At 40.4% G+C, this 13,610-nt stretch overlaps 1 protein-coding gene across 2 annotated transcripts in view; it reads right to left on the bottom strand.

The window, feature by feature from the left end:
- Window positions 1-9,945, bottom strand: part of LOC137172886 (uncharacterized) — a 68,293-nt gene extending 58,348 nt beyond the window's left edge. The window contains exons 1-3 of one of the 2 annotated variants that reach the window (XM_067577470.1): window positions 9,606-9,945; window positions 9,048-9,140; window positions 6,638-6,828 (exon numbers count right to left, since the gene is read on the bottom strand). In XM_067577470.1, coding sequence (XP_067433571.1) covers window positions 6,638-6,828; window positions 9,048-9,109 — 253 coding nt within the window. In that variant the 5' untranslated portion in view covers window positions 9,110-9,140; window positions 9,606-9,945. The remainder of the gene's footprint in view (window positions 1-6,637; window positions 6,829-9,047; window positions 9,141-9,605) is intronic. The other variant, XM_067577471.1, reaches the window with a different exon arrangement.
- Window positions 9,946-13,610: the final 3,665 nt, after the last annotated feature.

The raw sequence follows: 13,610 nt of genomic DNA, 5'->3' as shown, positions 1-13,610 counted from the left end.
AAACAGTCCATATATAATGTGACCCGATACACATGTTCACGCCTGAGCAAAGACTCAATTTAGAAGCTCCTATCACGCACTGCATGCACTTCCCTCTTTGGGAAAATTGAATGGTTTGGCACTTGAATTGACTCCATTTGATACAGATTTGAAACGAAAAGGATTAACCCAAATAGTTTGGAAGAGGGTGCTTACATCCATGAAATTCTCTTAAATTCATAGATGAGAGAATAAGGATCTAGACTGATTGTTTTGTCTTGTTCTCTCCTTCCTCTATTGCATGGTTAGTTACAAAACCGTCTCCTGTCTGCTGGCTGACGTCACAAGTGGCGTATGCCTGGCGTGAGTCTGCGGGATCTGTGGTCTTTCTCTTCCTCTTTAATTATAGCTCACAAAGCATTTAGAGTCAGACAGCACACATACTGAAACTAGCGTGCACACATTTGAAGATCAGCAACGCAGCGGATGCACAGCGCTGATGTAAACAATGTTTGCTGCTGTATATATTTTGTGCATATAAAAAAAATAGATAGGTACACATTTGTATGTGTCTATGTGTGTGTGTGTGTGTGTTCTCATACCCTGTCAACACCCCTGACTGGACTGACAGCTATGAGGGAAGGTGAGGCTTTAATTGAGGGCTTGCAGACACATACACACACACACATACACACACACAGAAATGTATAAATAAACCTGACTGCAACGTGGATACATTCACACCACAAGCATCTATATTTGTGCATGAGATTTGTTTTGGTGGGAACGTTAAGGGGATGTTATGATATATTGCAATGACACTGATGATTTTCAGAGCAGATCATTTACTCAAAGCGAAAGAGCACAGCGCTGAATTCATCTAGATGGTTTTCAGGTTGTTGACGTCTCACGGAGGGGACTATGCAGGTCTTCATGCATTGTGATGAATGATGTGGGTGTGTATAGTTTTTCAAAGACTCAAAGAAAGACTATCAGAGAGGGTTTCTGTGTTGTTTTCACTGTTTCTGTTGCTAGTGGTTAGAGTCCACTTTCCATCAATTCTGTTAAAAATTAGCCTCAATCTGCACAACATGTGTATTAAACACTAAGAATCATCTGCTTGGTAATCATGTTGGTTGTCCCTCTAAAAGTTGATCATGAGCTAAGACTTAAAAATAATGTTTCCTGTCAGACTTGATGAAACCAGAAGTCATAAAAACACACTGTGAGTTCCTCAGCTAAATAAATGAGCAGCTGTTGCAAAGTGTAAGTTATTTTGCAACTGATACATATGCAAATTTGTTTTTTTTTTTTAGATATTTCGATACATAGACACATGCATGCAATATTCTGCATGGTGCAAGGCAAAAACTCCTTCGACCCAACTGACAGTGGTGATACAGCTGTTACTTGAGTTGAAAAACCACTGTGAAATGAGGAAAATGCAGTTGTCAAAAGCCAAACAAGGAGTGCACAAGTCACATTTACTGGCAGTCCACATGTTAAAGTGGGGTTTGTGAGGTAAGTAATAACTTGAAGTTGGTATAGCTACTCTATCTGCTAATGGGGGCAGTGTCTAAAAAAGTTAAAAAAGTGGAAGAATATTAAAAGAAATATGAATAGAATATATGAACTATACATATAAAACATGCAAAAAGCAGAGAGAGAGTAATATGGTATGAAGGTCCGATTCAACCAGTTCCTGTGACTCAATACTGAGGGTGGAGAAACTTCCACACCGGAAAAGATGAAAGATACATTCCTTTCATGTGATACCAAGAGTGATCATGAGCACAGACAGACATGGATACGGGTAATGAGAAATACATATGGATTAATGTCAGTGCTGCCTATTTTCTCCAAGGGTGTGATGGGGAATCAGATCGCAGTTGCTGCCAGGGTCAAGACCCAAGATGGTGACAGATGATGTCAAAATAAGACTCCGTCGCACCTCACCGAAGAACCACGGCACATATGGTCAAAATAGCCAGCATGGCAAGTCCACAGTTATACACACACTCAGCAGACAAAGACAAAGCACTGCACATATACATAATGTAGGACCACATCACACACAAACAAAGCCCTTGAAAAGAACGCAGATTTTTCTGTAGATTTACAGATATACACATCATGCCAGCAAGAGAATCATTACATCTACTGATATCAATCCTATAAAAGTACAACACACTAGTCTTATTTATAGGAAGGCAGGCTGCGCATTAAGGAAGAGGGTCTGTCCTTTATTATGTGGTCTCCAGGTCCACAGCCTTAAATCTCCCATCTGATTCTCATCACAAGGCCTGTTGCCTTCTGGTCTTGTTAGAGCCAGTTTGAATTCATAGTAGCTCATCAGGCATCAACAACAGAGGATAGAGAGAAAAGAGGAGGAAAGAAAAGAAAGGTTGCAGACTCCTCCATAGTTATTTTACAAGAGATCGTAATGGCTTTAATGACTCCGAAATAACACAAATTAATTTAAAATGCATCTTTCTCTTAAAGATTTACCTTTAATTACCTGATCTCTTCATAAAGTAAAGCCGTAACCTGATTAAATTTTTTAAACAAAGCAAGTTCCAGTTTCCAATAATGAGATAAAAAGCAGTGAAACACAATCGCGCAGAACAGACTGTAAAAAGCACACACACACTGGAGGAGAAATAAAGGCAATCGGGGCAGAAAGACAAAGGAGGAGGGATAGCTAATCCTTAGGGTAAATATTTAACAAGCTCAGCAATTACAGTGAGGGCAGAGACCTAACATGGAAGAGAAGGGAATTACAGCCTGCTGACTGTCAACACACACACACACACACACACATGCACATGGACCTACTCACTTGGGCATCTGCCTAAAAATGCTGAAAATATGGATACCCTGACCTAAAATGAAAATTAAACAAAAAACATGGGACAAAAAGAACAGCCTGTAGGCTACAAAATGATGATTTAGATTTTTTTTTTCTTCTTGTTATTATTTTTTAATGGGGATTGGATGCGTTTGGAGGGACTGTGGGGGTGTTGCCCCTCTGGACTTGTGCCCCATTTTCACTGGCTTGGCATGCTTTACCTGTGCCACGGCGTACGGAAACATTATTATATGCATTCCCACTACGTCCACTCAACTGGAGATAACCGACTGTGGCAGCAAAGCCAATATACACCTTTGAATTAAAAAGAAAACTAAGCAGATGTATTCTCAAGTAAAGACTTTTTTTATTTTTTGAATTACGACAAATGTAGTCTACAATAAAAGACTGGGGCCATCTATTTAAAAATAAAATTAGTGTCTTTCTTTAAACTCCAAGAAAATGTAAGTTTAACTTTATAATAGATTGAATCCAGCCACTTAGAGAGATAATGTAGTTCTCAGCCTGAGGGACTGCGGTTAATGAAATATAAATTATATTTGTCCATGTCAGGCTCCCTCATGAAAAATGTGGGAAACTAAATATCTGGCAAGAGAGCGCCTGTTTCTAACTTTTCTGCTTGAGGAATGTAAAATGGCACACGGAGTCATCTCAGGTCGTTTATCTCCCTGCGCACGTGAACGCACCGCAGTGGAAGTTTATGAAAAAAGATGATTATGGGAAACTAGGGGAAGTGAATCTTTGTCTGATGTTGCTTTTTATTTACACAGATACACACACACGCACACACATACACACACACACACACACACACACACAGCCTTGTGGTACATTTGCATATAGCGCATAGGTACACACTGTTCACTGTGCTCCACCCTCGAGCAGTCACGCAACAGACAAAACCAGCAGAATCTCAGGGAGCTTCCAAAACCACCTGCTACACGATTTTTCTTCTTCTCTTCCCCTCCCTTTCTAAACCTCCTTACAAACTATACATCAGACACCCACAACTCTCTTTTAACAGAGTAAATGAAGTCAATAAATTCATGCTTTAAAAAAGACAAACAGCTTGTGATTTTTATTGATAGTTTTTAATATCTTGAGTCCAAATCCTGCACCCACATACAATCCCAACTAACTGAACTGTTTTGACTCAGTAGCATTGTTGCTCATATAACTTCACACAGTCCCCCTAGTGGACAAAAAGAACAACTGCATCAGTATAAGTGGAACAATCTTTATTCTTCTTTTATGAAAGTGGTTTATGAAAGCAAATGAAACTTAAGGTCGCAGGTTTCATGGTTTCATTTCATGTTTTCAGTGAATGACTCACTGTACGAAAAAGAAAACAAAAAGAGATGATTACGAATATTGTTCCAAACCACAGGAAGGATGTGGACATGTATTTGTTGCTCATCTTGATTGTATCTGGAAGAGCTCTGGTCACGCCACATGTTTAAATATCAGTGGAAAAACTGCAACTGTGAGTGACAACTGGGATGTGCAGAGGGAAAACGGGCAGAGATTGCAGATGTATACAGAACCAAAATCCCTCATGTTCCACTCTAATTAATCTCATTAGTTTAGCATCAAATGACAGATAAGCTGGTCACTACTGCCACTGATAACGAGGCATCCAGCAGAGGTGGAGCGAAAACAAACAGCGGCCTTCATATTAAAGCATGTTCAAAGAGTTCAGAGGAGAAGGTGTTAAAATAATTCCAGATAAATGCCACCAAAACACTTCAAAACTTAGTGCAGGTCTGGAAGATGAGCTAAGAGAGAGTCAAGGTTTCTGGAAAACTCTTTGCGCTGCCGGACAATACACAACCACCGCCTCACTTTCAACAGATTCAACACACCTTTCGACACTTTTATCAGCTCCACACGCATGACCGAACCCTCTTCATTTTCCAACTCTTCCTTTCAGCATCACTTCATCGAGGGCAGCGGTTTTTCTTTACCTCTGCGTGATCCCTTATCCGGGGGGAGGCAACTTTAATAAGTCCGATTAGCACCTGTACTGCAGCTTTGCGTGATGGCTAAGCTAAACAAGTGATCGTGTGTGTGTGTGAGTGTGTGTGTGTGTGTGTGTGTGTGTAAAGTTGCATGATTCCAGCCAACAGGATGCCAGTTGTTGGGTGCAATGCCAAACCGAAGCAGTGGATGGTAGAGATTAAAGATCAGAGAAGAAGAAGGTGACAGAGGAGAAGCACATGTGTTGGAAGAAGAGATGGCTGCGAAATCTGATGTTGCCTGAAACCACAAGGGCCCTGTGTGATTTCAAACTGTCTTTTTCTACATTAGTTATGACACATGTTGAGCTAGTCTTATAAAAATCTATTTTGAAACTGTTTGATGCACCTGTTACATCTCTGCAGCCTTGGTTACTGTTAGCTTGACCTTAAATTCAGCTGCTTTTCAACTGCAGTGACTGCAGAACATTAACAATCCCTTGCCAGGCTCCAAGAAAACAGCTTTCGTTGAGGACTTTCTTTCAGCCCCCAGGACTAGGAAGCCAGTGAGCCTCACAGGACCTCTCCACTGCTTCCTCTCCACTGCCCTCCCTTTCCCCCTCATCCTCCTCCTACTTTATCACATGCATTTTCCCTGGCAGGACAGAGGGAAATTCTTTTTCTTCTTAAAATAAAAAAAAAAGTACAACTCGTCTTTTAGAGCTGTTGCATCCAGCTGCGCCAGTAGCCTCCGTGTTGATACAGCAGCTGCCGAGGCCACCGGCAACAAAATACGTTCTGAAGTGGGCCATGAATATTTGAAGCGGATAGTGGAGCAACACGAGGAGAGGGAGGGAGGCGCTCAGTGGACGGTGGGAAGGTGGGAAAACAAGTGTGGGCTGCAGTATAGCCTTTTAATTACATGTGAGTGAAAGACACAAAGGGATGATTTGGGATTTGGGGTGGATGCTGTCATGTCTCCAGTCCATCACAGACGCCTGCTTCACATATAAATCACTTCACTAACTTAATAAAACTTCTATCAAAAACATAAGCAAGTATACTTTTATGTCATGGAGTCTTACTAACAAGGCCTACAAAAAAAGTTCCAATTTTACAGACATCAAGACTCAAACACACCAACGTAACCTAACAGGCATGTGTTAGCAAACCTTATTTTTCCCTTCTATTATATTTAAGACAAATAGACAGAGATGCACTACTGACAAATGATAGAGAGAGTTCAGAGAGAAGCAATGCAGATGAATATACTGCACATAATCTCTTTCTGTATCTGCCATTTGAATGTCTTTCACTATCACACACACCAGCCTGAATGTTGGACACATCATTCACAGCACAAGAGTTTGACTTATACAGTTTGGGAGTAAACAAGACTTTTTAAGCTTCTCATAAGCAACATTTTTAATGATACTGAATATATTTAGTAAACATATCCATGCCAAAAAATCATAAAATTTAGTGTTTTTCTACTGCTAAAAACTGGATAATAGTACTTCAAGAGCTACTACTATTACAAATAGTTATTACTACTATTTCTGAAATTACTGGTATCTATGAATAACATATTTTTGGATGCAGATGTAGCCTCCTATCAAATTTCTTCCTATGAATCAATTAATATATTAACGGGCTTCCATACCCACAATACAATACATTACAATATTACAATAAATATGTAATCCAGTAAGCTGTATCATACCCATATGTCAGCAGTGGATTATCAAACCCTGACCTGCCTTAACCCAGCAACATGCACAGACACACACACACACACACACACAGACACTGCCAATATAATTTTTTTTTTTACCTCCATTACCTTGGAAGAAACTCTTGACGCGGAGGTAGGAAACTGCAAGGCGTAGCACAGACAGCTTGTCCAGCTTGGAGATGACATCCGGGGGGAACGGCAGCAGGCTGGCCAGCCGGTCCAGCTCAGCATTCAGCCTGTCCCTGTGCCGCTTGGACGGGTTGGTTTTCTCACTGGAGGAGGACGGCTTCCTGATGATGAGATGGACGGAAAGGGAGAGAGAGATATATGGAGTAGAGCGGGCGTCAGGGTGTGTGTGTATGTGTAGATAGACAATAAGAAGTCATGCATTCAGCTGTAAAATAAGAATCTTTTTAGCTAAATGGCCCCCAACTTAATCATGTGTTTTTTTTTTTTATCTCACTGCACACATACTTGACTGCACTGAGAATCACCTCAACAAGCAGTAAGTGACAGTAGCACACAGAAAAAACCATTAACTGAACTTGTTGGAGCCATGCTATTGTTAAAGGTAAAGTTAGTTTAAATTTGATACACACTACATGACACAAGGTTTATAATAAAGCTTACACTGTCAGCTTGCCGACCCCTGACGGTCTTGGTCTAAAAGATTATTCAGATTGTGATCAATGAACATAATTAATGATATACATTTTCTGAATTCTAAAACTGTGGCCGCCCTGCATTAAAACTCCCAAAAACATATCAACTCAGGGGCACAACTGGAACAATACCTGTCTTATAATTCTGTTTATTGTGTGATTATTTGATTTTTTTTTTTGATCAACGCGAAAGAATAGAGCGCCGAATTATAAAGAAAGTATTGAGTTTATTTTTCAAGAATGGCTTCCAAATAGATTCCCGTCAGTTTCGCTCCTCATCATGACGAACAAACTACAGGCTCATGCTTTGTCTGACTCTGGTTTAAGTATGGCATGCACCGCATTTTGCCAACCCAAGTAGAGACACATGACCAAATAAACCACAGTCTGCACAAGTCCCTCTTTCTGTAAACTGTCTTTCCCTTTTCACCCAGCCGTCCCCAATACACCAAACACCACACTTTCTGATCTGTGTTTCCTCCAATGACAACTTTGCTTCTTCGCAATGAAACAAAACAAATGATTTAAGTGTTTTGTCATATCGAGTTTCAGCCCTTACGAAATATCTTCCTCTTCCTGGCGTGAATCTTGCAGGTTTACAGTAAAGCTAAATATCTGTATTTACTAAAATCCACTGTGGCGACTCCTGATATTAGAGGTACTGGACATGCTGCACTCCTTCTCAGCGCCGCGGAGAATGTAAAATGCGCCTTAGGCACAGAGTTATTTGTGTATTCTTGTATGGTGTACCGCAGCTTTACCAGCTGAACTTAACATGATCCGTATATGTAATGGTCAGCTCCGATTTCCACAGCTGAGAGTTTCTGTACATCTCCACAGAGGCCGAATACTTTTACATGAATGTTCAGACCACATTTTATTCCCATGACCCGACTAATAATCAATACGCTCCACTAGTTACTATCGAAAAATATACAAATGATGACATTGGAATGTCAGATGTGAAATATACTTTTAATAAACTGTAAAACGCTCTGGATTTATTAAGTAAAATAAAAGTTTGCTTCAGCGATTTATGTATGAGGCATTCAAGGTGCCAAAACAACATCAATATCCCAGTAATAAACAAAGAAGGATCGCTCGATAATTATAAAGCCCTAAAAAGTTATATTTCTGTCCAGTACACATACGGAATCGATTTCGATGTGGCAAAGATTTCATTTCAGATGCGCAGCAAAGGCAGAGCAAAACATAAAAACTTTATGAATGCCACAGGCCTTGTTTAATTACCACTTCCCTCTTCGAGATCTTATATAACTTACTGATTCACTATTCATGACATCAGCAGACAAGATTGTACAAAAAGAAAGTTGTCCTCAAAAAGTATGGACACTTAAAACACAAGCAAACAAATACACACTGTGACTCCCAAGCCTGCGGGTAAACACATGTACATATATATATATATTTATATACTGTTACTCCTGTTATTGCTCAAACAATCATTGGGCATCAAGAGGAAGACAAGTCAACATATTCAGCCTGCTTAGTTTCCCCAAATATTACGCTACAGTAAGCAGAGTTTGCCTTGTCAGCTTATTATTTCATCAAAGAACTCCACTATCTCTAAAATGTTTGCAACAATAAATATGCAATAACCACCTTAGACTGATAATTAGGCTTATGTGGCGTTTATACCGTTATTTTCAAACTCTGATGTGTCTGCCGCTCAATCACTTCCTGTGATTCATATCTTATGAACCAAATAAATCAGTTTGAATTGTACCCTAAACTTTACCAAGCTACCAAAAAAAAAAAAAAAAAAAAGCCCCAAGAAAATGTGCATTCATTTAACAGATGTAGAATACTGAACAGCGCTTCTTAACTGTTTTTGGATGGGCTTCCTCCTCTTTCTGCCCGCATACATGCAGTCTCCCGGAGGGATCATGATCTTGCACTCCGTGGAGGTAACAGGTGCGCTGCGGATGACAAAGAGTGGACGTTAACTTTACATGTGGCTGAAGAGAGCAACTTAAACACATGTGTAAGAGACAGAGAGAGAGAGAGAAAGAGAGAGAGAGAGCATTTAAACATGCTCAGGCTGGTTGTTACACATTATGTCATTAAAGGTCATTCCTTGGGGTGAAATATGCTGTAAATCCGTGCATCCCTAAAATTAAAGTGAAATAACACCAATTAGACTGTGATTAGAATTAAAACAAAATGACACGTGTGAATGATCAAAATATTACAATTTACAGCACGTGAAAGCTTAATAACAGACTAATAATTGCTAAAAGCTACAAATCAAATACACACTAGAGCAGCTTATCTAATAAATAGATAGAAAAGCGTATAAGACATGACGTATCCTTGAAAATAAACAACAAAATAATCACCTCATGCTCTTTCAGAAAAAATAAATAAAAGCAAAAATAACTAACCCAAACGCTCTGTGGCTGTCAGTTAATTCCAGTATTGTGTTGGCTCACAGTCACATTCACTTTAAGTGCAGAAAAGAGATGCGTCTCCCAGGGTGCACCGACTCCGTAATGCCAAATGATAAATCCAAGGGAAATAAAATAAACCGGAGAGGTCCTACAAGAGCTCCCAGCTGATGTTTTCATCAGCTTTTGCACTGCTCGGGGCAGATGTTGGCTGATGCTTTATACCCAATTGAGTCGCCTTCACTTCCTCGCGTTTCAGGTGGCGGATTCCTCTGAATGACATGTCGAGCTCTTCGCACGCAACTCTCTGCCTCACAAACAGCGCTCAAGCGCACACACACACACACACACACCACACACACATACACAAACACACGCGAGGCTTATGCTGCGTTCATGTGTTGTCTGCATGTGGGACGTTTGCGTTTTTATATGTTTTTTGTTTAAATGCGTGGACGTTTTTGCCTTCATGTCTCACAGCATTGAAAGCTAGATTGTTACACTTTTCTTACTGAGGCTGTCGCTCATTTTTCCACACTTTAATAAACACTTGGAAGCATTGCCGTGTCTACAAGCATATTGTCTTAAATACGTCGCTAAAGCTTGTGTTGGGCTTACACAAAAATTTAAAAAATGAAGCACCACTGACAACTTCTACATTAGATATTGTGTTAGTGTGAAATCTGCGTTAAACTAAATTTATTCAACGACTCAAATCATTTAAAATACGTGATTAGATTTTATACTTTACGAGGTGTACCTGAAAGTAGCAGCAACCCAACCCGCACACACACACACACAGACATAGTCACACACATACACGCGCGCACACACACACATCCACACACACACACGCTTTGTGTGCAGGGTGAGGGGAGGGATCACACGCGAAGGGCAGCAGACGCGCAGATCTCCGGGTTCACATCGAGCCTGTCCGCGGTCGGCGGCACTTGCGGACCGGAGGATTTTTCTCCAGCAGCCCGATGAAGGAGAACTACACTAACATTTTACAACGAAACCTGCAATGTTTGAACAGGATTCTTCGTCGGACGGGACTTGGCTTCTTATAACACATAAGTGACTAGGAGGATGCAGCTCTCTGAATCTGTGCTTTAGCAGCAGAAATAAACTGGAATCAAATGTGTCACTGTGGGAATGAAAGGACTGATCACAGCCATGGTGATGTTATTTCTTAAAAGTCGTGTGCAATTTTTTTTTTTTTCATGTTAATGAGACAGTTATAGGCTGTGTTGCATTTCGTCTTCGCTTTGCTGCACAGAGTTTCACTTAATTTGGAAAGCGCTCTTTTCTTCTTGACTAATGTGTCATATTTTAACAAGTTGCAATCTTATCTTCTCTTGATATATGTCACCGGAAGTGCGTGATGATCTCATAGACTTGACATTATAGTTCTTTAAAAAAAAATTGACACTGAATGTAATTATTCATTGATTAATTAAGCGATAAGACACAATTAGGCCCAGCTTACAGGATAAGAAAAACGAAGCGCCCTTTAGGTTTGATCTGATGCGATCACCGCATTATGATATGAATTTAAACACTGAAGACAAAGATGACTCGTAGCGCTATGATGAAGGGCAGAAGGCAACAGAACCTTAAAGTGTGACGTCTTCACTTTAGAGGCTTTACTTATTTCAACATCATATGTTGCCGTTTACAAAACGTTTCCTCAGACAGACAGATTATGGGGAAGCGGAATGTTTCCATGTGTCAGAGTCATAGTCAAAACCACTTATGGTAAAAACCCCAGTGGTTGAGTAATATCTGTATATCGCCTCTGCAGTTACACATGCGTGCAAAAAATCAGTGGAAATCAGACGACGGATACAGACTTTTAATTGCTGCTCTGATATCAGGAAACAGTTTGTGCAGAATCCTCTCACCAAATGACTCTATTCTGAGGATGTACGGTGATGTGCTGCACAATTAAATAATGTATGGCATGTCAAATAAGCAGTATTAAAATCTGATTCATATTTTTTTTTAAAAACCCTATCTGATGTACACTAACTAAAATAACCAAAAACATGTTTTTCTGTGTGCTTTGTAAAGGAATTAATTGTATCCTTTGACCTTTTAAATGTTTTGTTTTTATGGTTGCTTGTAAAACTTTAACCCAATAAAGCATGTCACTGCAATCTGTCCTGTCACTGAAGCAAGAACAGTCAGCTGAGAACACATACACAGTGTGTGGTTTGTTTGTGTGGCAGTTTACTGCACTGCCCCCTAGTGTACACATTCATGCACTACACACAGTCAAATAGACCCTTTGAGCACACGTTGCTTATTGTATATTTATGTGAAATAAATCATGCAAGGCCCATGGCTGGGATACACTAAACTTCTTTAAATAAAGATGACATCGTAAAGCAGAATCCCCCTGGTGATGATGTGAGAACACAAACAACTATAGAAATATGACTGATTAAGTTCTTCATTGCTCAACAACTCTTTTATCTTATCGTCATATATTTTCGCCTTTAGAAAATATAGATACAGATAGCAAGACAGTTCAGAGTCACATGGCCAAGATTGTGGTTCTTTGGCTCCATCATCACGGATTTATATCTCTGAAAAGCTGTGAGAAATGTTTGTGCAGCTAAAATTTTAATCTGCAAGCTAATGAAACCTTCAGGGCCCTTGGACAGCACGGTGAGAGCAGAGTAAATCACTGTTTAATAGCCACTGGTGCTCAGTAATGTGAGAACTAGTGCATTAATCGTATGAAACAACGAGCAGGACAACTATCTCACGCTTGAGGTTTGTGTGACAAAGAAACCTGATACATTTAATCAATCTTTATTTTATTCCTTCTTTCCTGACCCTGTGAAAATATCTTATTCATAGTACACAACAGTCTGCTTTTGGTCAGATTGCACCTTTGACAGAGCAGATGGCTGTCTATCATGCTCTTGTATCAAAGCGTCCATCAGGGCTGATGTTTTATTTGTTGTGACAGGTGGAGCAGGGATCTGCAGAGGTCCTAAGGTCTTGTTAACACTGTCAGTGGCTACTATTAAAGCTGTCAGGGATGCTCTTGGTATCAATGCAAATCCACTGGCAACACTATACAATCTGCCTTCCAGATTAGCCCGGGCTTAAAGCCCTGCTAATGCTGCTGGGGCAGACCTTTGCACGCAACCGTGAGTGCGTGTGTGTGTGTGTGCATGTGTGTGTTAGAGCATGTCTGCTATGCAAGTGTGTGAGTGTGTGTATCTAAATACACATTTCAGAATAATGAAAGCCATCTGCCAGGTGCAATAGTGTGGCTTTCATTGATTAAGATGTCTGTGTTTGCATCACTGCGGGATTTCAGGGGACATGCAGAGCTGTGACATGACAAGTCTGATACTAATGGACATTATTAATTAATGGGATGGTCAATATCGGAAAGAGCCAAACATACACGCATTTCATCTCTGTCACTGTTATTTAGGGCAAGACCCTCTTGTCATTAATCGGTGCGTGATTGCTCAGTGAGAATCAAAGCTATGTGCCAAAACAAGACTACTTAAAACATAATTCATATATACAGTGTCTTGACCTTGCACACAGATAAGTGCATGTAGATCAGTAACGTTGTGAAATTGTGACGCAAGTCTTAGACAAAACATGGTGGAATTTAAATTCTTGGCCTGAATTTTGTCCAGTGCTAACAATAGGCGGGGTCAAGAGAGGTGACGAGCTCACTCGCAGATGACCCTGAGCTCAGAGAGGCGGGAGGAGGGTTCATATTGTTGGGCAAGCGCAAAGCAGGAATGGCGTTTGTCAGGATTTGTGGAGCCAGAGTATAATCCATGACAGCAGAGGGCTGTTAATGCAGCAGACAAGCTCAAGAGGTCCTGTTAGGTCAGACAGGACGTGAGTTCTGCCCCTGAGGACCTGCAGGAAATCATGTGCACACATAAACACACACTGACACACACACACACACACATTCCAGCATGCCTTATAATTCGTACAAAAGCAATAGCTCAGATT

The sequence above is a fragment of the Thunnus thynnus genome, chromosome 21, assembly GCF_963924715.1.
Source record: "Thunnus thynnus chromosome 21, fThuThy2.1, whole genome shotgun sequence".
NCBI classification, from domain to species: Eukaryota; Metazoa; Chordata; class Actinopteri; order Scombriformes; family Scombridae; genus Thunnus; species Thunnus thynnus.
This window is presented reverse-complemented; position numbering and strand designations above follow the sequence as displayed.